This window comes from Gopherus evgoodei, chromosome 16, assembly GCF_007399415.2.
Source record: "Gopherus evgoodei ecotype Sinaloan lineage chromosome 16, rGopEvg1_v1.p, whole genome shotgun sequence".
NCBI classification, from domain to species: Eukaryota; Metazoa; Chordata; order Testudines; family Testudinidae; genus Gopherus; species Gopherus evgoodei.
In genome coordinates, this window is record NC_044337.1 from 5928320 (window position 1) to 5951462 (window position 23143).

Genomic DNA, 23143 nt, shown 5'->3' on the forward strand with positions numbered 1-23143 from the left:
GCTAACCTTGCAGTGCAGTCGGACCATGCAGTTCAGGCCAGCTCTTCCCAGGGGCGGAGCCTGACTCCAGTGGGCTTGGTAAGGTGGCTGCATTGTCCACTGCTCCAGTTCCCCAGGGCTGGTGCACTGAAGGAGCAGCCCCTATGGATAAGAGCTTCCGGGGCCCCCTATGGAAAAAGAGAGCTCCAGCAGATTCCCCCTTCCAGTGAGAGTCCAGGGCTCTCCCCCGGGTGGGCTGGGGATGCCACGCTGCAAGGCACCGGGGCAGCTCCCCACAGGCTCTGCCATCCCAGCAGGACAAGGGTGAAGATTCTCATGCAGGACAGGAATTGCCAGCCCAGGTTTTATCATTGTTACGTTAGCGTCTAGACTCCCCGAATGCCATTGGGACCCCATTGTGCCAGGCGCTGCACAGACAGAGCGCCCCGTCTGAATAGACAAAGGGGAAACTGAGGTGAAAAGGTCAGACAGCGGGTCAGTGGCAAAGCCAAGAACTGAACCTGGGTCCTGATTCCCAGTCCGGTGCCCTATCCACTATACTGCGCTGCCTGCCTGGCTCACAGCAGGGCTCCCTTGGGGCCAGCATCTGTTGGTGTGAGCGGCCAGGTCCAGCGGCTTCATAGGAAGGGGCAGGAGACCCTGCAGCCCCCAGGGGAAGTCCTTCCTTGCCCCATTGTCAGGCTGGCAGGTGCCTTGATGAAGGGGTTGGCACCCCTGCCAGGGGAGGAGGCTAGGGGAGAGGGAGAGGGAGAGAAGCTGGCAGAAACAGTGGCTGCAGAATAGGGTGACCAGATGTCCCGATTTTATAGGAACAGTCCTGATTTTTGGGTCTTTTTCTTATATAAGGTTCTATTACCCCCCACCCCGTCCCAATTTTTCACTCTTGCTGTCTGGTCACCCTACTGCAGAATGAGGGGCCAGCCAGGAACCCCAGGATGGAAGGTGTGTTCCAGCGGGCTCTGCTCCCCCCTATTCCAGCACCCTACCCCCTCCAGGCCCCACATCCCCAGCAGAGAGCTCAGCCCCTGGCTGCTGCCTGGGGAAATGAAGCAGCCTTTGCTAGGGCTTGATGGGGGTTGGAGGGGTGGGGCAGAGTGGAAGGGGGACTGGGACACATCAGTGCGATGCCCTGGCTCTCTGGGAGTGGGGCAGGCCGTGGCGGAGGGTAATGGTGTCCTGAGCCTGTGTTTCAGCCATCCCTGCACGTGGAGAGCTGTTGGCGCTGGCGAGGAGGAGTGCCCGGCCAGGCTGTGACTGCCCGCACGCCGGGTCCCCATCTCTGACCTGTGCTTTTTGTTTTGTTTCTCTCTCACACACGTTCTCTTTTTCTTTCCCCATCATCACTCCCCTGTCTGCCTCTCCTCCACGCTGCCACTGCATGCTCCAGTCTGTAAGTTGTCGGTTGGGTTGGCGCTCCCACTCTCCCCTTTGGCAAAGCATTCTGGGAAACGGCAGCCATGGTGGCCTGGCTTTCTTGGCTGCTTTGACTAACACATTTACTTAACCTGAGCCTTCACCCCTCCTCCTCCTCCCACCTCCATGGGGACTGGTGAAAAGGAACCTGCCCAGTGTACCACAGCCAGAGGCTCCATTCTGGGTTGTGCCATAGACCCACCATCTTTCCTGGAGTCCCCCAGTGCCGTGGTCAGCCCAGGCTCCTGACTCGGCCACAATTCTCATTCCCTGCTCCTCACCATCTCTGTTGGGCCCCATTACATGGCCAGGCCCCTTCCTGAGTTTAACAGTCACTGCTGAGCTTGGCTGGGTCGAACAGGTTCTGCCCATTGGGTCATGGGCCCTGCAAGGGTTAAAGCAGGGGCCCAGCTGTGGAGGAGGGGGAGCAGTGGGGGAGAAACTTGTTTCCCCCTACCCCCCCCAGCCGCATTGTGTTCCCCCTTGGGGCAAACTGTGCTCTAACCCGGGTAAGAAGCAGCGCACTCTTCCTGTCTCTCGCATTTCCTTGTGTGTCTGGGGGAAGGAGCTGGAGACCCCGCTCTGGGTTCATCTACACCGTGACAGTGGCTGCCATGGGGGACCTGGTAACCACACGGTTGTTCCGGATGAGCAGATCGCACGGCTCCTACTTGTAGCCTCAACAGAGCTGACCTGTGCGAGACAGTGTCCTGGGGCTGTGTGCCAGCCTGCTTTATGCAAGGCGTCGGGACGGGGGGAGATGCCACTAATGCTGGATGATTGAACCCCAGTGGAATCATGCCTGGGGACAATTGTGTTGTAACTGGGACCTCGATAGCATTGCTTTTATAGTGGGGATGGGCCCTGTGTGCATGTGGGTGTACGTACATGGCTGGGTGGGCAGGCGAGTCTCTCTCTCTCTCTCTCTCTCTCTCTCTCCCCCCCAAGAGGTAAAATACTTGGATTTTTTTTTAAACTTCTTCCAATGCACTTTGTGCCTGGCCCAGGCTTTTGTGACCCAGTGCAGGCACAAGTAGGTTTAACCCCAAGGTTTGAGCTGGGCTGTTTCAGGTGGGCAGCTGGGGCCCTCTCCCCCAGAGTTCGCCCATTATTTCCTCTGCAGTGCAAAGCCCCTTTCTGATTCACCCCACGGGCTGCTGCAGGCTGTAGATGACACTGTCCCTGCTCCCCATCGCCCCAGCCTGCTGTGGGGCTGGTGTCCCACCTGGTTCACTGCTTTGCCTCACAGGCTTATCGAATCCCAGTCTGTCCCGAGGCTAACGGATCTGCGTCAGTGTGTCTCTTCACCAGTCCCTGCCTCTCTGCAGTATCTTTCTGAACACAGCCCTTTGTTCAGCACTAGCTCCACCGTGGGGGTGGGACGGGAGGAGGTGTTTTAGAGCCACTCGTATTAGTGAACAGAAGCAAAGAGTTAGGATTTTTTATTTAAATTCTCTGAATAGTTTGCGACGGAGCCTTGTCTCTGCTGCTGCAGGCCTGGGTTCGGGACTGGAGTATCTGGCCAGCCCCAGTTCCCACGGCCCCTCCAGTGGGAGTTTGCTGCTGAGTAACTGAGCAGCAGGACAATGTGATGTCCTGATGAGTGACTGGAGATGGAGGGGACTCGCTGTCTGACCCTGTCTCCCCACCCTGCCCAGCACACAGGGTGCCTGGGAGGGGGCTCTCCACCAGACCCCATCTCCTCCCACCACACACCTCAGCTCAGATGGGAGCTCCCACACAGGGGAGGGGGCTCACTGCCAGGGCCCACCCTGCTCCTTGTGAGCATAGAGATGGGATTATTAGCAGCTCTTGGTCACTAGAACAGTCCCCTTTGGATCACTGCCTGGTTTCCTCGCCCCTCCGGTGACTCTACTCCTGCATGCCACTTGCCCCAGCACCCTTGGATGTGGGTGCTTCCATTCCACCTGTGGCTGGCCCAGAAGCAGTGGGGCCATGCCGTGGGCATGACAGCCAAGCCCAGCTGCGTCCCTGGTGGGCTTCTTTGGGCTCACCACCCTCCCCTACCTGGGGCACATTAGCTGACTACCAGCAGCACACTGGTTCTGCTATTTTAATTTGGAATATTTGGCTCGTTCTGGGAACAGCGATTGCAGGAGGCAGGAACCTGGGGAGATGCACCAGCGGGGCTGGGAGAATGGCCCAAAGTGGGGAAGGGCTGTTTCTTTGCTAGCCGGGGCTGACGGTGGAGCTATAGGGAAAGGTCACTTGTTAAGATCCTCACCCCCCTTCACACGCTCTCATCCCAGCTGCCTTCTCCTCCCTGCCTCGTCATTTCTACTTCCTAATAAAACTCCTGTGCTTCGCCTCAGCCAGCCGTAGATTGAGGGAGCCGGGCAGGGGCGTGGCCCATTCAAAAGTGCCCCAGGGGCTTCTAGCACCGGCTGCTCTCACCTTGTGCCCCCTTCACCCCCCACCTTTCTGAAAATTAACCCTACATCTGAGAGTCACTACTAGACTGATCAGAACAGCTGCTGGGTTTGCAGCTTCCCCGGGGGTCCCCGTGCTTTCTGAGAGCTGGGGGCATGGGGAGCGCTCAGGGCAGCGAGGGGTGGCAGGCCCCTGCAGCCTGGACCCAGGGGGCTGTAAAAGTGCCCCAGGGAACTGAAGATGAGCGTAGCGCCCCACACAGCTGTGGGGCCTGGCCCTGCGACAGAAGGGCCCTGTGGCGGGACCAGCTGCCGCGTGCAGGGTCCTGGGGAGAAAGCAGGACTGGCTCTTGGATGCCGGCTGGGGAGACCCACTGGTCACCTCACAGAGGCTAACATGACGGATTGGGGCTCCGTGACCTCTGACCTTTACCCTCTGACCTTCCACTTGGAGATAACGTACTAGCCAATAATCGTACTGATCCAACACTCATGCTTCTCTTTGAACTGGGTGTCTTTCCCCCCGCTTCCCTGTCCCCCTATATCTTTCCTCTCTCTCTTGTACTGTCTCTCTCCCGCTCCAGCTTTCTACACAGCAGCCCCTCTCACCTCGGCTGGGATCCTGCCGGTGATGCAGTCCTTATGCCCTGACGGCCAGAGAGATGAGTTTGGATTCCTGCAGTATTCCAATTCCACGTGAGTCCATCCCCTTCCTTGACGGCTTGTCTCTTTGCCTTGGGTCTGCTTTGAGCACAGGGTGCGTGTCCAAACACATGCCCTCTCTCTTGCTCGTGCTGGCTGCTTACGGGTTTACAAGGACACTGAAATGGCTGAAGATCATTCTATCTAGCTGGGAGAGGAAAGAGTTAAAGCACAGGACTGCAACATGGCATGGCCAAGTCACTTCCCCTCATGTGCCTGTTTCCCCTCTACAAAGCAATGCTGATCCTACCGGCCGGCAGGATTATTCAGTTCCTCTTTCTAAGTCACTAGATTCCCAGCCTGACAGCCCTGCAGAAATGCGGAGTTGTTCATCGAGGCTGAAGCACTGATTTATTTTTCACCCTCTGCTGCTGTTTGTTCCTGGCTGCCTATCTCTCCTCAGAGAAGACAGAAATAAACCCACCGCTTTCAGTTCCTGGCCTGCGTGCGCCGGCACAGCACGGGGGTAGTGCTTGAGTCCTGGCGCGGTCCTGGCCCATGACGGCCTGCGCCTTTTGGGTTGGATCAGTTTTGGGTTGTGAACTGCCCTCCATTCGCCATCCTCAGGGTTTGGGTTTGTCCAGGAGCCTGGGAATACAGTGGGGAGGGGACCCTCTCACCATGTGCCCGATTCGTGCCAGGTGTCTGACGAGGAAAACTGCCAGTTCCCTGTAGACTTGTCCTGTCTGAGCTGCTCCCAGCTGGATGAAATCCCTCCCTCCCTTTGGAATCTGTGCAGCTGAGCCATAGCTCCCTGGGTGCGGCCACAGCTGTCACCTGCCTCCATTCATTTCCTTGGCCAGAATTCTCCAGTGCCCACCTTCCCCGAATGAGACTGGGCCATGCCCCCGGCGTGAGCCTCTTGTCAGTGCTGCTTGGCCTTGCGCTGGGAGCAGAGAGCAGTGTCGTTGCTCTGGGAGGGCTAGCGGGTGGTCTGGGGAGCAGGCAGGCCTCCAGCAAGCGGGGCTGGAGTGGGGCTGGAGCAGTGCTGGAGCACTGAGCTGTCGCCCACAGGCCCACCTGGGTCCATGGCAGCTGGCTGCTGGCTTCACTTGCTGACTCAGAGGCTTGGCTGAATTCGAGATGAGCTCTGCCGCCCCGCAAGTCCCAGCCCCACAGTGTCTGGCAGGGACAGGGTTAAAGGGGCAGACGGGGAGGGGGTAGCTGTGTGCCTGGGGGAGGAGGGATCTCCCTTGAAGACACACCTGCTCGAGCAATACCCTGCAGTCTGTTTCCATTCTGCTCGTCATCAGTCTGCCAGTGTCTGGCAGGAGCACTGCCCCCCCACGTGCCCCCTCCCACAGGCCATCCTTGGTTGTGCTAAGGCCCCTTCTCTCCGCCCTCCCTCAGCGTGACCCAGCTCCTGGAGCGGCTCAATGAGGTGGTGGAAGAGAGCAACCTGTTTGACCCGAATCACCCTGGGCTGGAGGAGGAGCTGGAGTCCCTGCGGCGGCAGCTGGAGTCCCTGAGCAACAGCGAGCCCAGCTCCATGGAGACCCACTTCGACAGCCGGGCAGGTAGGGACGAGGCCACAGGCCTAACCTGCCCCCACTGATGAGTCACCGCCGCAGCTGACTGGGGTGTGGCAGGCCCAGGCAGGGATCTGGCAGTAGGAGCTGGGTGAACCCTGGGAAATAGCAGCATTGCCATTCACAGAGCCGTCATGGGGATAGCCCCACGGCATGGAGTCCAGGTCCCTGTCGGGGTGGCCCGGATCCTCCCCGCAGCTCAGGGTGTCAGAGCCAGGTCCCATTTCTGCAGTGCTGTCATTGCATCCTGGTGCGGGAAGCTGCCTACACTTTGGGGCAGAGACGCAGCCGTCTCTGGATCGTTTTGTGTCTCCTGATCTTGGATGAGAGCCCCACTCTCCCAGCCACACTGCCAGGATCCCTGCCGACCTGAGCTGTGGCCCCACACTTGGGCTTCTCCCATTGCGCTCTCTTGGGCCTGGTTGTGGGTCCTGGAGCCTGAGCAAGAGCTTGAGGGGCTGTAGTGGTGGTAGCAAAGCCTTGGGACAGGGTCTGCCGAGCGGATTGTCACATGCCCACAGCAGGTCTGGAAGTGTGACCTTTAAACCTACAGGGCAGATTGGGGCCTTGAGCGCCGGCAGTTAACGAGCTGGCATCCACTCCTTCCCCCCTCCGCCCCCCCCGATCCAGACTGGGGGCACTTCTCCCTGAGACCTGTTTGACTGACCCTGCGCCAGTGAGCCTTCCAGGTCAGTCTGGCCCCATGGGCTGGGCAAACCACGGGCAGCTAAACGTCCTCTTGCAGATCAGCCTCTGTCCCAGCGGTGGCGTCCCGGCTGCTGGCTTCTCATGAGGGGCTGTCACAGCTTTTGTTGAGGAGACATGACTCGTTCTTCGTGCCTGCGGGCTGGTCACATAAGCCACATGGGGTTGTGTCTGTGTCCCCTGTTCATGCAGAGTTAGATGGGCTGAGGGCTGACCCCAGTGCCCGTGGCTCGTACCCTCCCTGCGCCCGTTCCAGGGAACGTTTCACTTGCACAGAGCAAAGGAAAGGGGAACTGAGGATCCTTGTCTGAACAAAGCATCTCGGAGGCGCTTCCCTGTGTGACAGCCTCCCTGTGTGAGTGGCATGGTGCTACTGCACTATACTCGCCTCACGCCCTGGTTCCCAGGTCCCTGGGGCATTGCTGCCTGACCAGGCCAGGCATATGAGGTGTGCTTAGCCCATGCATTGACAAACAACCTGTAAAACAGCACCGACTGCAGGCAAAGATGACGGTGTTTATATTGGGATTGTTGTTTATTAGGTGTATTACGGTAGCGCCGAGGCATCCCGGGGACCAGGACCCCATTGTGCTGGGGTGGGGCTGCGGACACAGAGCAGCTGGCATGCTCAGTCCTAAAGGGGCGCCTAGAACTGGCCATGATCAGTGATTACCTTTTGAAAGGGGTTAAAGCCTAGGTGAGGGTTTCACGCCTGCTAGCTAGCACGTCTTAGAGCCCCACCAGCTCTCTTGGCGTGCCCAGTGCCACTGGCTCTCAGGATTCAGGTCGGATGGACCCAAGCGTGAAATCTCCCCCTCATAGCCGAGCAGTGCCCAGCCCTGGCCCACATGTTGGGTGGGGGGCAGCATAAGCCTCTAACGTCGCAGTGTTTCCCTTGCTCCCCACCAGCGTCCGACTTCACGCTGGGCTCCGTGGTGAAGGACCAGAGTGAACTTCATCACTTCCTCACTCGGAACCTCTCCTTGCCCAATGAGACGGCCCAGCTGCTGCTAGGCTCCAACATCAACCTCAAGGAGGTAAGTGCCTGCACAGGGAACCCCTCTCTGAGGAGCGCAGCCACACGGCCATGGGGCAGAAGGGCATGAAAGGACAGAAGGCTCGATCCTGCCAGGTGCTGAATACCCACACCTGCCTGCCAGCGGGAGTTGCACTGGATGAGTCAGGCTCAGGCCTCCTGTCTGTCAGATGCTGTATGTGGGCTGTGGTGTCTGTGGTGGGCACACAGCACCCATCTAGCCAACCGATGGCCATGGCACCAGGGACATGCAGGGGTTACTCAATGTGATCCCTGGGTTATGGCAGTGATACATGGTGCTTCCTGTTGCTTTCGGACACCTGGCAAAGCCCGAGATCTTGTCACAGATCATGGTGGTCACGTAATTCGTGAATTTGAATCAAGTCCGTGAGAGCTTGGAAATGGCTGGAAAGCCACATTTGAGTAGCCCCCAAACCGGGTGGCAGTGCAAGCTGGCGCATGGGGTTCCAAGGCCACTCTGGTTTGGGAGTGGCTGAATTGGTCTCGCCGTGGTGCAGTGGCTTGTTCACAGGCAGCCAGAGAGTCACAGACGCTTCTTGGCCTCTTCCGGAGCCTTGCTCCCCAGCTTCCCCCTTCGCTTCCTTGAGACTCATCTCTCCTTCATAGCTGTAGGCAGAGACCTCCTGCCCCATAGCTCTGTCCATGCCAACCAGATTAGCTGGACAGGAAGAGGGCATGCCCCAGGAACGAGCCCAGGGCTGGGAATCCAAGAGGTGTAGGAGAAGGGCTGGTTCTGCAGCAGCAGTGGAGAGGGTTCCCAGCAGCCAGACCCCCTGCCCTGCTCCGGCCAGAGCTTCACTCACCGATTTCTGCATCCAGCCCAGGGACGTCAGGCTCAGCTAGGGCAGGAGACACCTCGGCTTGGTTTACAGATGGCCGACCACGGGCTCCTCCTCATGCTCAGCCAGTCGTTCTGACGGTTACCGCCCCTCCCCGCCAACTTCTAGTCTGAGTTTGCATCGCTTCAGGTTCCAGCTACTAGCTCTCGCTCTGCCTTGGCCTGGTGGGTTAGATTCCCCCCTCGCCCCCCCGGACACACAGGCACCCCTCCCAGGTCTCAGCAATCTCCTCTCATGGCTGTCCCTGCAGATGGGGATAGTCTCTGCCCGTGCTCTCCCCTTGCAGGTCTATCACCTGTTTTTTGGCTCCTCGCCTGCCTCGGCGGATGACGCCCACGAGAGAGAGCCCTGGGACCGGTTCAGCACTGGGGAGAAGATTCTCCAGCTGGAGGTGAGGAGGGAGATGTGGGTCGGGAGGTGGTGTCGGGGGGGGGGAATGCATGAGAGGGCTTGAGCTGGGGAACGCTCTCTGAGGGAGATCCTGACCCTGGAGTCAGGGAGGTGGCGGGAGCAGGGGAAGGTTCATGGGGGCAGCGGAACGCCTGGGATGTTGCAGGCCAAGGAGAGCTGGAGCGGCCATTTATCGTCCTGTGTTCGCCAAACGGACAGCTCTCCAGCCCAGGACACCTCTTGCTGCGTGGCTCTGCTGCCTGCCTGGGTCTCCAGCCAGTCCCCAGCTTCTGTCGTTATGCTGGGAGCCAGGACTCCCCAGGGAGGCTGGGCCGGCCTTATTTCAGCTCTGTAAGGGACTCCCAGAGGCACTAAAACCTGGGGGAAACAAACGCTGCCCCCCGCGTGCCCTGCTTGGCTGTGGGTCTCGGAAAGGAAACAGCTGAGACTGTCTGACTCGTGTCACTCCTGAGCACTGAGACTCCCCTGCCCTGCTCTTGTCTGAGGGGCCAGGGAGAAGGCTGCAGAGGCGGAGGTGCGGGGGGACAGGAACAGGGTCGGGTGCATGTGGGGCTGAGGAGGGACAGGAAGAGTGCTGGCTGTGTGACAGTGTGGCTGGGTGCGGGGGGGAAGGCTGTGTGGTGGTGTGATGGGGGGACTGGCTGCCTTGGCGTTGGGAGGGAAGAGGGCTGGCTGCGTGGTCCTGGAGTTGAGGGGGGGGGAAGAGGGCTGGCTGCGGCCGGGGGGCGGGAAGAGGGCTGGCTGTGTGGTCCTGAAGTTGGGGGGAGGGGGGGAAAAGAGGGCTGGCTGGGGCGTGGGGCGCGGGGAGGAGGGCTGGCTGCAGTGTGAGGTGGGAAGAGGGCTGGCTGTGGTCGGGGGGGGGAAGAGGGCTGGCTGTGGTCGAGGGCAGGGAAGAGGGCTGGCTGTGGTCGAGGGGGGGAAGAGGGCTGGCTGCGGCGTGGGGCGCGGGGAGGAGGGCTGGCTGCAGTGTGAGGTGGGAAGAGGGCTGGCTGTGGTCGGGGGGGGAAGAGGGCTGGCTGTGGTCGAGGGGGGGGGAAGAGGGCTAGCTGCGGCGTGGGGCGCGGGGAGGAGGGCTGGCTGCAGTGTGAGGCGGGAAGAGGGCTGGCTGTGGTCGGGGGGGAAGAGGGCTGGCTGCGGCGTGGGGCGCGGGGAGGAGGGCTGGCTGCAGTGTGAGGCGGGAAGAGGGCTGGCTGTGGTCGAGGGCAGGGAAGAGGGCTGGCTGCGGCGTGGAGCACGGGGAGGAGGGCTGGCTGCAGTGTGAGGCGGGAAGAGGGCTGGCTGTGGTCGAGGGCAGGGAAGAGGGCTGGCTGCGGCGTGGGGCGCGGGGAGGAGGGCTGGCTGCAGTGTGAGGCGGGAAGAGGGCTGGCTGTGGTCGGGGGGGAAGAGGGCTGGCTGCGGCGTGGGGCGCGGGGAGGAGGGCTGGCTGCAGTGTGAGGCGGGAAGAGGGCTGGCTGTGGTCAAGGGCAGGGAAGAGGGCTGGCTGCGGCGTGGGGAGGAGGGCTGGCTGCGGTGGAGAGGGCTGGCTGCATGGCAGTTCAGTGGCTGTGGGGAAGGCTGCGTCACAGCTAGGGCTTCTCCCTGCCTGCCCCACACCAGCACAGGTCCTTTCCAGATTATCACAGTCCTCAGGTAGCTGCAACCCAGAGCAGGTCCCTGCAGCACCCACCCCTCTGCTTCCTGCCGGCGTGTGGGTCACGTCAGCACCACCAACAGTACCAAAGCAAGTCCTGGTTGCTGGGCCTCTGGCCCTGCTGGGGGGAATTGGTTCCCCCTCTCAGCGATGGAGTGGGGAATGGGCGTCCTGCGTTCCAGCCAGTGACAGCTGCCGAGACCCCTCTGCCCTCCTGGAATGAGCCTTGGTCAAGTGGCCTGAGCACGAGACTGGGAGCCAGGGGTTGGTTCCTGGGCTCTGCTCCTGGTTCTGCCTTTGGCTCAGTGGGTCACTTCCCTGCTGTGCGCCTCTCACCAGTAACAGCACAGCCAGGCTGGGACTCGCTAGAGGCTATGCCGGGCAGGGCTGCTTTCCCCAGGGAGTCTAAGCCCTGTGTTCCCGCTGCAGCAGCATGTCTGTGCGGGTAGCGTGTCCTCCCACATCTAGCTGGCCCTACGCCCTGCCTGAGCCATCTCGCGGCAGCGTCCATCACAGGACCACGGCAAGGTGGGATTGGAAGGGACCTGGAGAGCTCACCTCATCACGCCGGCCATGCTGAGGCGGGATTCTTGTACTCATATTGTATAGGGGGGATTTTCCCTGCTCCTCACTCTGGAGGAGTGGGAGGCAGGGAGCGCTCCCCGAACTCGAGAAGCCCTTTGCAAAGGGCACTGGGGAACCTTTAGTACAGGGGCTGGGATTGGGGTACCCCGTTGCACTGCCCTCAGGCTCTGGTCCCCTCAGTGCAGTCGTGTGCAGCAGGGCACAAGGCAGTGGGGTGGGGGCTGGCTACGGAGCCTTTCCCCTTGGCTCCGGTCTGGGCTGGTCCAGGATCTTTTTCAGTCACTGCTACCCCCAGGCAGCCTGTGTGAAATGAGCTGGAAGGCTCGCTCGTCCCAATTAAGCCTGAGCTCACGCTGCTGGGACCAGGACTCTTCTACCCCGTCCCGAGAATGGCTGCCCCAGAGTCTCACACAAGCGGGGTCTCTTCCTTGGATACAGTTGGGGAAGACAGAGATGCCTGGACCCACTGGACAGATCCCCCCAGGCCAGGCTCCCTTCCTGCCTTCAGCCGACACTTCCAGTCCACGAGGCTGTCTCCTTCCCCTTCAGCCCCTGCGGACATTTCCATGCCTGCCACGTCGCATCACCCTCTCCCTAAATCCCCATCCCGTCTCCCCTCCTTGAGCCCCCAGCTCTCCCTGCACCTCATCACTCTTGTACATCTTTCCCTCAACCTCAGGCCCTCTCCTTCCATCAGATGACGCCACGTGCCCCATCCTATCCATGTCCCTAGACTCTTCAGGCATCCCCTGCCCCTGAATGTCTCTAGGGCCCATTCCCTGCCATCTCCCCTTCTCTGTGCCCCCAAGGTCCCCATCGGTCATGTCCCCCTTTCCACCCTTCTCCAAGCTCTCCTTGTACTTGCTCCAGTGGTCCCCCTTCCCCTGTCTCTCGTGAGGTCCCCCTGCCCCACACCTGCTGCTGGCCAGGCCTCGAGGCTGAGGGAGCGAAGATGCTGCTGTTCTTCTCTGGCCAGCTAGAAGTCTGGGGGACATGTGGGCCTCTTGTCAGTGCGCCACGGGGCCTTCTTCATTCCACACCCTGCCAGGGATCTCACCTCCTGCCGCAGTCCCCTCACTTCCTCTCCCCCTGTTGGTTCCAGGAGAGCCTCCTGGGTGGGTGGAGGAACCTGGAAGATGGGCTGATCCACAGGGCTCTGCGCGACCCCAAGAGATCCACCCACAGGCAGGCGCTGCTGCACCTCCTGTCCCAGGCCCTGGGCCTGGCCGGCACACCCTCTGAGGCCTCTGCTTCCTACAGCCCCCAGGCCTTTGTGAAGGAGATGGAGGTGAGGGGCTAAGAGCGATTGTGGGGGGCAGGCTCCAGTGTGACGGCTGTGTGTATTCCCTAGCCCCATGTTGTAGGGGACTCACCCCCACCGGTTACGGGCCTCTGGCTGGGACTCCTGCCCCCAAAGTGTCTGTGGCCAAGATTCCCCACCACTGCAAATTGGGCCACGGGGCTCTCTGGCTGGAGTCTCTGTCCTTCCCACGTGAAGGACATGCCCAGAGTCCGGGCAGAGCTGGGAACAGGTCCCTGCCTGGCACCGTGCCCTGCTGCCTGGGCAGAAAGGGAAAGCGAGAGGCTGCTCAGAATACAAGGAACCCCCTGCTTTTTGGAAGAGTCTGGCTGTCCCAGCCCAAGCCATCCCAGGCAGGGAGTGACAGCCCATCCTCTCTCCTTCAGAGCGTCCTCTTCACGCCATCGGTGCTAGAGCACCTGACCTGTGACCAGGATCAGGAGGAACTGAAGCAGATCCTGACTGTCCCGGGGAGCCAGCAGCCCTGGCTGCGGGCCTACCGGGCCACCGTCTGCAACGGGAGTGCCAGCGTCCGCCTGGAGCACTTCACACAGCTGGCCATGGAGCTCAAGGAGCAGCTGGATGTGCACAAAGTCATCAGCAGGGTAAGTGGCACCTCTGCCTGGCGGAGGGAGAGAGAATGTCTGCGGCTGCCCTGCTCTGACACTGGGGCCTGCCTGTCCTGGAGGGAGAAGCTGGGTACGTGCCTTGCCCTCTCTGCCAGTCTGCACCCACCTTGGCATAAGGATGCAGAGCCCTGTGTCCAGGGACATGATCTACTGGTCTCAAGCCATCAGCTCGTTGAACTTGCAGCTCCCAGGCAGCAGCTGTCCTGGCCAGGTCACAGGTAGTGTTGATCTCCCTCCTGGCACTCAGTCACCAGTTCCTCGATCCACCCTCTGCCAGCGCCTGCTCAGCCAGGCGAGCTTTGCAGTGTGCCTGCTTAGCCAGCAGATGTGGGTGGGTTCAGACCTTGGGGGCAGGGCATTGAGACTCCTACTGGAAGATCAGAGGCTTAGGGGCCCTGTGCTCTCCACCCCAGCCCTCCCAGCTCCCCTCCTCTGCCACCCCCCCCTCGAAGCCAAGGTAGCTCTTCCTGGCCCACCTCCCTCCTGCCTGGCTTTTCCCTCCCTAGTCTGATATTTCAAAAGCGCTCCACTTGCATCACCTGGCTTCCTCAGCTGACTGGTCATTTCAGAAAGCCCCGCCTCTGGGACGGAGTTTGCAAAGGGCCCATTCATCCTTTGCCTCAGGTGCGTGGCCTCTGCCTGCCCCAGTTCTCACCATGTGCAGACGCAGAGCTGTATTGTTGGTTGGGGTTGGTTTGCTGGGGTGTCTCTGAGATCTCTCCTGGACGCAGTGCAGCCACTGCCCTCCTGGCTGCTGAGTCTCAGCCAGTCCAGGGAATAGGGCCAGGCCTAGGAGCTGTTGTCCCTATCCCACAGACCAGCCTCTTTTGTTTGCCAGGGAATCCACTCTCCTTCTCTTTCAACTGGCCCGGAGCCCTGGTCTATCTCTCCAAGCCATCCCCTCGCTCCCTGGGGCTGCAGGGTCCTGGGAGGAGATAGGACTGGACAGCAATGTCACTTCCACTCTAGGGCTTTGCAGAGCTCCATCCCACCAGCACCATCACTCAATATCCCTGAGACCAGCCCCACTTGTGTGTGTGCACTCCAGGAGTATTCCAGGCGCCTGGCCACCAGTGCAGCCGAGGAGTGCAGCTCTCCCCATGTGGAGTGCCTGGTGCTCTCTGGCATCAGCAAGGGCAGGAATCGCACCCAGGGGTTTCCGCTCCCAGGTGCCATGGGGTCCTTAGGGAGGGAATGGCTGGGGCACTTAACATTATTCAGTTTAGTCACCTCTCTTATGTGGCTTCTTCCAATTTTGGCTCACTTGAGAGAGCTGCTGGAGCAAGGGGCTGGTGCTGACGTGCCCTTGCAGCAGGGCCTGAGCATGGTGAATGTGCCAGAGAGGCCAATAGAATCCCACCAGGTGCTTGCCGAGCCTTTCCTAGAAAGATGGCAGAGCCCTACGCAGGGTGCCTGGGTGCAGGGAGCCCAGCAGCGCCACGGACCACACATCCTCTTGCCGAGCTGGTTCATTGCACAGTGTCTGCTGTGTTAATTACACTGGCTACTGTCTCTGCCTCTCAGCAATGGGCCCCCGTCAGCTTTAGGGGATGCAGCAAATGGCCTGGCCCGTACACATGAGCCTGCCACCGGGGGCGAGACATCTTGCCAGGTGAAGTCGAGCTGTGGAGTCTTGGCAGGTGTCGGTTACCTTGGGCATGAGCCTGAGGCTTCTTGGTATTTTCCTACAGCTGCTTACGCCCATTGCAAATGTGCAAGGCCATTGTGTTTCCATAGAGCTCCCTGACGCACAGCGCAAGGGGAACGGGGTGGCTCAAGGCACAGGGAATGGGTGACTGGCTTGCAGATGGTTGCAGATAAATGAGACCCCTCCATGTGACAAGTAGCCCACTCTGGGGGCTGCTCGAGGGAGTGGGTGAGGGGCAGTAGGTGGAGGCTGTGGGAGGAGGAGGTGCGAAGCCAGGCAGAGTGCTGATGGAGTTGGGAGGCTGATGGAGTTGAATGTTGGGGGACTGGTCGGATGGGGGGCCTGGGCTGTGGGAGCAGCAATCCAGGCCCTGGGCAACCCAGCCTGTATCTGTGATGGACCCCATGTATTTCACGCCAGGAGGGTATTTCCTTGGCTCTCTCCTGGCTGGACTCCTTGGCCCTGGTACCTTCTGGGAGAGTGGGACTCATGGACACCCTGCACTGCGGCTGAACCTCTCCTGCCCTTGGCTTTGCAGCTCAGGCTGGACGAGGTGAACAGCACAGCGGCCCAGCACCGGCTGCACGCCCTCCTGGAGGACCTCGTGGAGATGGAGAAGGTTCTGAAGGACGTGGACATCCTCTCGGCTCTGGCCAAGCTGCTGCCCCAGGGCGCCTGTGCCAGCAAAGCACCCCCGCCCACCACCAACAGCACCAGCTGGGGTGGCAACTTTACCACCGGCACCAACTCCACCACGGAGGAGGTTGACCGGGAGCCCGTGGGAGAGAATCCCCAGGGCCAGCGTTCAGCCTTTGTGCAGCTCTGGGCAGGACTGCAACCCATCCTGTGTGGGAACAACCGGTAGGAGCTGCCAGGCGGGGGCCCCTGTCCCTGGGATGAGGGGATGAAGGGAGCCCGGGATGGGGTAACCGAGGGCACAGGGTAGGAGTGAGGTCCCTTGGCAGAGACGGCCCAGGGGTGGGGGTGGCATGAGTGGGGTCATGGAGAAGCTGCAGGTTAAGACGAAGCTCCATTAGCAGGGCGGGGAGGGGTGGGAAGCGCCTCCTTTGGGAAGAGGGAGCAAGGGTCAGTGCACCAGGCCCAGACCCATTTTCACCCCCCGTACCTTGCGGCTAGCTTGAGCCTGACACAGCGGGGCAGCCTAGGCCTTGGTAGCAGGGCTGCTTTGGGAACTGGCCAGCTGGAGAGGCCAGGTCAGCCTGGGCCTCGGAGCTTGCACCCCCTCTCCCTGGCAGTGCGCTCTCCCACCCCAGAACGCAGTCCATGAGCAAGGCCATGTGGGGAAAGCCAGGCCGGCTGCTGCCCGAGTGGGTCTGCACATCCTGCTCACGTGTCCTTGTCTGTGGGAGGGTTTCCATGCCGGCACGGCACAGCTCTCGCTGCACCAACCCCACGGCGTCTCGCTGACTCACCAGCATGTGAGTCAGTGTGAAACCATGCTCGGACCTCTTGTGCACTGGCCCCTGCACAGCATGGAACGTGCAGGGTGTCAGCAAAGGAATTACCCCCGAGAGCCTGGCGGGGAGCAGTGGGACTAGTTTGCCCAGGGCAGAGCAGGTTGGTGTCACTGCCCTAACGGGAGCAGGAGATGACTGTGGAGCATCACTGAGGGGTAGGGGAGCACTCCAGACAGGGCTCCGTGCTGAGCACCAGGCCTTCCCTCAGTGCTACTGTGGGACCCTGGGCAGGTGCCAGGACTGCAATGCTTGGCAGGGTCCTTGCTGCCCCCCCAATGTGCACATGGGGCAGTGGGTTTAGCGAGTGCCCTGTTCAGCACTGGCACCTACTCACCAGAGGGACCTCGAGCTGCAGGTCCAGTTGCCACACAGAGGGGGGCCCCTGCCTTGGCGGGTGGGGGTGCTGGGGTGACTGAAACGCCTCCTCCTTCTGCAGCCTGGGTGGCTCTCGGAGCCCTCCATGTCACTGAGGGCGAAGGAAGGCCCCAGCACTGACCCCGCGTGGTTCCCTTTCCAGCACCATTGAACCCGAGGCCCTGAAGCAGGGCAACATGAGCTCCTTGGGCTTCACCAGCAAGGAGCAGCGTAACCTGGGACTGCTGGTGCACCTCATGACCAGCAACCCCAAGATCCTGTACTCGCCTGTCGGGACGGAGGTGGACAAGGTCATCCTGAAGGTGAGGGCGCTGGCCGGCCCAGATGGGCCTGCACAGGGCGGCTGGGCCTGCTGGCCATCACTCTAAGCCCTGCTTCTATTGAGGGGCCCCTGGAAGCCCCTAAGGTCTCAAAGTCCATGGCTAGCCAGGGTGGGGCCGAGCACCTCTCTGGAGAGCAGCTTGTGGCAGGCAGCAGCGCTTAAGGAGCCGGGTTTAATGGATCGCTCCAGCCCTTGAGCTGTGCCATGGAGCCCTGGGGGCCCATTGAGCTGTGCCTCGGAATCGGTGATTAAGGCTCAGTGACTGAAGGGGGGGGGGGGGAAGGTATTTTCCCTTCCTCCAGCTGAGTTGCTGCTGGAGGCCAAGCGCAGCATGGCTGTGGGCTTGGTGTAGCATCCGCAGCAGGTCCGGGCTGTGTGGCAGCCAGCCAGAGTGGTTTCCAGCCCAGCGCCACAGGCTGCTGGCCCAGTTTGCCCTGTTTGTTACACGTCGGAAGCTGGGTGTTCATTTTCTTTGTGGTTTCGCCTGACATCGCCGGTCCCAGCACCGAGCACGCGACAGGAAGGTGCGTGATGCCAGCCCAGGGTCAGTTCCCTGAGGCCTAGCGCTGCGTGAAGCTCCTTACACCCAGGCAGTGAATGGCAGAGGCCAGCAAGAAGGATGCTGGTTTAGTAGCATTGTGTGCCTGCTTTGCACACAGGTAAATGCCCAGGCAGAGAGGAATTAGGTCCCAGGGTCCCATCTGGAGGCCAGCTGCATCAGTGGCATTAACTAGTGGCGACCGGGCAGGGCCGAGGCCGTGTCTGGGTCACAAGAGTTGCACTGATTTAATTACATTGGTTTTAAAGTGACCTAGTTAAACTGGTGAGGGCCCCTACCATAGATGCACTGAAGTGGGTTTAACCCTTGCCTAGACTGGCTTAGTGTTGTTGGTTGCAGTAGCTACTCTGGAGTAATGCCGTGTGTGTCTGCACTGCTTTCACTTGTCTAGCCTAGGCATGGCCCAGCTCTCCCTGCTGTGTATGGGTCCTTAACCCTTAATGACTTGGGCAGCCTAGTGGCGCCAGTCCCAGAGATGCAGCAAGGCCAATCCTCTCCTATTGCCTCCCTGTCGCCTGCCATCTCCGCTCCCCTCTCTCCCCACAGGCCAATGAGACCTTTGCCTTCGTTGGGAACGTGACTCGCTACGCCCAGGTCTGGCTGAACATCTCCTCTGAGATCCGGGGCTTCCTGGAGGAGGGCAAACTGCAGCGACGGATCCGCTGGCTTCAGGAGGTGCTTATGGGAGGGGGAAGGAGAGGAATGGGTTTGGAGCCAAGCCAAGAGACAGACCTTATCACCACAGCAAAGTACATTTTACCTGCTCCGGTATTATGGCAGTAGGTGCTGCGGGATGCCCATCCCGTTGCAGGGCTTTACTTCAGGGTGCACAGCCCTGGGCCCATGTCCTCTAGCTTCCCAGGCGGGTCACTGGCATTGCCAGCTGTGCTGCAGCAATCCGGGTGTGTCGGGGAGGAGCTGTCGTCCTCTCAGCTTCCGGACTTTGTGTCCAGTCTGGGGGGCGGGAGCCAACAGTCTCAGGCCGGGGCAATGCTGCTGAGTGACGCACAGTTTGACCACTCAGGTGCTTAGCTGTATTAACATCACAGGACTGGGAAGGGGAGAGACGTCTTCTGGGCCCTTTCCCTGCTCCTGGCTTTGCTGAGGCTGGCTGGCTGCCTCCAGCTGCCTCGTGACCGGTGCACCAGATGCCATGGCACATGCGCTTTACTGGGCCTCCTCTCTCTGTACAATTCAGGGCCAGATTCCCCACAGCCCTGCTTCGTTCTTGACGGCCGTGCAGGGCGTGTAAAGCGCCCCTGCTGGTGAGGGCAAGGGGGGCGGATAGGGTGGTGTTTGCACGGCTGCAAATGATGGTGCAAGGCAGGGGGAGTGGGGCCTCCATGTGTGTTGCCCAAGTAGCACCAAGAGCAGATGGGGTGAGGTATGGAAGCTCCTCTGCACCATTTCATCCTTTCTTACCTCAGTTTGTCGCTCTCCCTGGGCCTGTCCTTCTCCCCAGTTCACCACCGACATCCACAAACACCCAGAGATCCTGAACGCCTCAGACAACAACCTCCTCCGCAGCTTCATCGACGGCAACTTCTCGCTGCCCAACACCAGCACCCTGCTGCAGCAGCTGGACACTATCGACAACGCCGCCTGCGGCTGGATCCAGTTCATGTCCAAGGTGCGGGTGACGCAGCCTCTTGGAGCCAAGCCAGGGTCCTGCCAGGCTGCCCAGGAATGCTGGGAGGCCCTGCTGCCTCTCTCCCAGGGCTTGTTTAGCGGGCCTTGTAGTAGCTGGGTGGTCTGTATCCCCTAGGATCCCCTGGAACCACAGGTTCAGATCCCAGCAGGTCTGAGTCAGCCCTTCCTTGTTCTAGTTTGCTGGGCTAGGATCTTTCCCCGCAGACCGCAGTGCGTGGGCCTCCCAGAGCACTCTGCTGAAGAGCTGGGGCGTAGCTGGAAATGGGGGTGAATGCAGGGTAGATCCAAGCACCTTTGGCAGAGCTGCTTGCAGGACTCCGCTCGGCGGCCAACCACGGCCCCGGGGATCCCTGTCCTGATGGAGTAGCACCTGGGTGCGCAGAGAGGTGGCTGCGGCTGTGCACTCGTCCCAGGGCTGGCAATGCACTCTGTTCGGGCTCAGGCTGTGCGCCCTGTTTACACCCGTCCCGGGGCAGTGTTTGGATGCAGTTAACTGTGAGGGAGTTCAGGAGAGCGGCCATGGGAGTGTGCCCAGGAACACGCCCCGCAGGGCATCCAGGAGCATGGGGAGCTGTTCCTGGGCAGCGGGGTCTCATGGGGCCTTTCCCTCCTGCCAGGTCAGCGTGGACATCTTCAAGGGCTTCCCCGATGAGGAGAGCATTGTGAACTACACACTGAACCAGGCGTACCAGGACAACATCACGGTGTTCGCCAGTACGTCCCAGCCCCGGCCTCATGCTTTCCTCCCCTCTCCCCTCTCCAGTCACTGGGCCACACTTGGATCCTCTCCCTTGTCATCTCAGGGCATGTCCATTCGCCACCCTGCTGACTCGCCAGCTTGGAAACCAGCCCCCGGCTTTGGCTGGCTGCCCTGAGCCCAGCTGGCTGCCCTGGGTTTAACCCAGCACTTCCGGACACGTGGGTTTGGACTTGGGGGGTTCAGAGAGGCTCATTCGCTCAGCCACCCGTGGCCTCGGCTAATACTAGGCCCTGGCTTCCGGGAACCTGCTTCTCTGCAGCTCCCCGTTTCGTTAGATCCCCTCGTGGGAATGGGGTTTGGTGCGTATGTTGCTCAGTGTCTCAGCCAGACCCAGCAGTGCTGGGAGCACCCATCCCCCATGGAGCCCAGGCAGTAATTACCGGAAGTTAGCAGTCCCTGGGGGGGCTGGCAGGGTCAGCCGATACCTCCCCTACGTCTGGCTGCTGGTCCCTGCTGTGTTAGCCCTCGCAGCATGTGCAGGAGGCGGGTGACCTAGGGGGATTACGCGTCTGCCGTGAGCAGGGAGCGCGCACTGGCGCATGGTCTGTACAAATGCTAACCGGTGGGCTGCCCGTTGGGCAAGTCACTCATTTCAGATACAAGGATCCCCTCCAATAATCCCCATGTGTATTGTCCATAGCAGGAACAGAAGGCAGGGAAGACGCCGGTATGGGAGAGAGCAGGAGGCTGGTCTTGGCTCTGCCACTGACTTGCTGGGTGACTTTGGGCTAGTCACTGAACTGCTCTGTGCCTCAGTTTCCCCAACTCTAACATGAGGGAAGCTTTCTTAAGGCAGCTACAGGTCTTAATCCAAAGCCCTATGAGATGCTGCAGTGGAAGGTGACCATTGCTGGTTCCCTCTTCTTCTGTTCAGGATTCTCACTGCCCCCTCGTGTGGGGTCTGATCTGAAGCTCACTGAGGTCACTAGGACCCCATTGATCTCTTTGGGTAACGCCCTGGGGATGTGGCGTGGGAGTGCCCTCCCTGCCCCAGTGTACGCAGAGAGAGGAAGGCCGCCCCGTGTTCAGCTCTCTGAGCGTGCTCTCCCCTCAGGTGTGATCTTCCAGACCAACAGGGATGGCTCCCTGCCCCCCCATGTGATGTACAAGATCCGGCAGAACTCCAGTTTCACCGAGAAGACCAACGAGATCCGGCGGGCATACTGGCGACCGGGCCCCAACACGGGCGGGCGCTTCTACTTCCTCTATGGTTTCGTGTGGATCCAGGGTGAGTGGCCTGGGGCCCTCCTGCCAGCAGCCTCACGGCAGCGCACACAGCACCTTCTCAACGAGTGACACCGTCCCTGTCCCTCGCTGACCTGGGCTCTTCTGTCTCCCCTCAGACATGATGGAGCGAGCCATAATCAACACCTTTGTGGGCCATGACGTGGTGGAGCCTGGCAATTACGTGCAGATGTTCCCGTACCCGTGTTACACCAGGGATGAGTGAGTAACACTGGGGGTGGCTGAGGGGGAAGAACGGTAGTGGGAGACTCATGTCGTGTCACGGGGGCTGCATGGACCTGACAGCCAATCCCAGCCCCTGCCTCTCCCCTGGGCAAATACCTTGCCAGGCCCAAGCGGCCGAACCGAACTGGAGACAAGGCCCCAGTGCAGGCAGTGAGACAAGAGCTGGGCACGGTGCTTGGGGCTGAGGGAGGCTGGAGCAGAATTGCTGGGCCCCTCTTCCGCTTCCTTCCATTCCCATCAGCGAGGGTTGATGCAGGGCTCCCGTCCCCCTGGCCCCGTCAGGGGAGTCTGGCCGGCTGGGTGCTCTCATGGGGCTTTGCTGCTCTCTCCCCCAGCTTCCTGTTCGTCATCGAGCATATGATGCCCTTGTGCATGGTGATCTCCTGGGTGTATTCGGTGGCGATGATGATCCAGCACATTGTGGCGGAGAAGGAGCATCGGCTGAAAGAGGTGGGGACCCCAAGCACCCGAAGGCAGAGCGATGGGCTCTCGGGGCCTGCTGGGGCGGCAGGAAGCGGGGGTAGGGAGGGAGATCACCTGGTTACTGCTCCAGGCAAACAGCAGTGCTTTGTTCTTGGCTTCCACTGGCCTTCCCCACAGAGCCTGGCTGCAGGAGCAGGGAGGGTTGCGGCAGCTAACGAGAGCATGCTGAAGGCGCTGGGGTGCAGTGCCAGGCATAGCTGGCTATCAATCCATGGCAATATGAGACTAGCCTGCCTTTGCCAAGTTCAGGCATGGCAGGCTTCTGTAGGAGGCTTTTCCCGTCCCTTTTGGATGCTCTGCTGAGCAATGCAGGCGCAGCAGAACGGACCATGAAGGCTCCCAGCCCGAGTCTCCTGTTGCCCTGCTCACTGATCTGCTTGTGCATGTTCCCAAGGTCTCCTGATTGGGATTCCCACAAGGAAAGCAGCAATGCCCTTGCTGGCCAGACACACGGCTTCCCTGGCACTGAGATGTTGGCATCCCACAGGACTCTGCTGGGGCTGTGCATTATCCTTCCCTGAGACCCTGCACAGAGGCAGCACAGGCTGTGTAGTTTGGGAGCCAGAGAGAACCACAGGGTCTGTCCAGCCCTTTCGAGCCATTAGCCACAAGCCCCGTCTTGTCTGTGCCCCAAGGGACAGTGCTCTCTCTCTCAGGGGCAGCTGGACTTAGGCAGACTGAGCCAGGAGAGCGGGTGGCTTTTCTCTCCCACAGCAGCTGTGGCCTTCTCTGCCCTTCTTCAGGGTCTGAGTTAACAGGGGACAGGACCCAGCCTTGGCTGCTGAAGGAGCAGAGAGCTCTACGCATTCTCTGAGCCATCAGTGGTTCTCTTGCCTGTGGTATCATCCTCTGTTCTCCTTTGGGGGGTGTCAAATCCACAGGATCAGTGTGATGGCACCAGCTTTGGAAGGGTCTCTAGGAGGAACCCCCTCAGTGTGTCAGTCCCCCTAGGGGTCTCGCTCTTCCTCCAGGGTAAGCCGCACTGCTTCACCACCTCCTTAGACTGAACCTCCAGGCCTGAGGCACCCCCACTTCCCACCGTGAGCCCCGTTCAGCGAGTCCAACTGAGCCGGGCCCCAATGGAGGCTGGTGCACGCTGGGGATTGATGCACCTCGCCCAGCAGTGTCAGAACAGCCGGGTTTATTCCTTAACTGGAACGCAGCGTGGGAAGTCCTGAGGGTAGCACAGAGATGACGGTTAAGAATAA

The 23143-nt window shown here is 60.6% G+C and overlaps 1 protein-coding gene across 4 annotated transcripts in view; it reads left to right on the forward strand.

Moving 5' to 3' along the window:
- Window positions 1-23143, forward strand: part of ABCA2 (ATP binding cassette subfamily A member 2) — a 133530-nt gene that overhangs the window by 56932 nt on the left and 53455 nt on the right. For 2 of the 4 annotated variants that reach the window (XM_030535671.1, XM_030535673.1), the window contains exons 3-17: window positions 1388-1390; window positions 4388-4499; window positions 5856-6022; window positions 7649-7776; window positions 8922-9026; window positions 12364-12549; window positions 12948-13166; window positions 15377-15699; window positions 16834-16993; window positions 18119-18247; window positions 19035-19202; window positions 19840-19936; window positions 21037-21210; window positions 21326-21428; window positions 21788-21902. In XM_030535671.1, coding sequence (XP_030391531.1) covers window positions 1388-1390; window positions 4388-4499; window positions 5856-6022; window positions 7649-7776; window positions 8922-9026; window positions 12364-12549; window positions 12948-13166; window positions 15377-15699; window positions 16834-16993; window positions 18119-18247; window positions 19035-19202; window positions 19840-19936; window positions 21037-21210; window positions 21326-21428; window positions 21788-21902 — 2189 coding nt within the window. The remainder of the gene's footprint in view (window positions 1-1387; window positions 1391-4387; window positions 4500-5855; window positions 6023-7648; window positions 7777-8921; window positions 9027-12363; window positions 12550-12947; window positions 13167-15376; window positions 15700-16833; window positions 16994-18118; window positions 18248-19034; window positions 19203-19839; window positions 19937-21036; window positions 21211-21325; window positions 21429-21787; window positions 21903-23143) is intronic. The other 2 variants (XM_030535674.1, XM_030535672.1) reach the window with 2 other exon arrangements.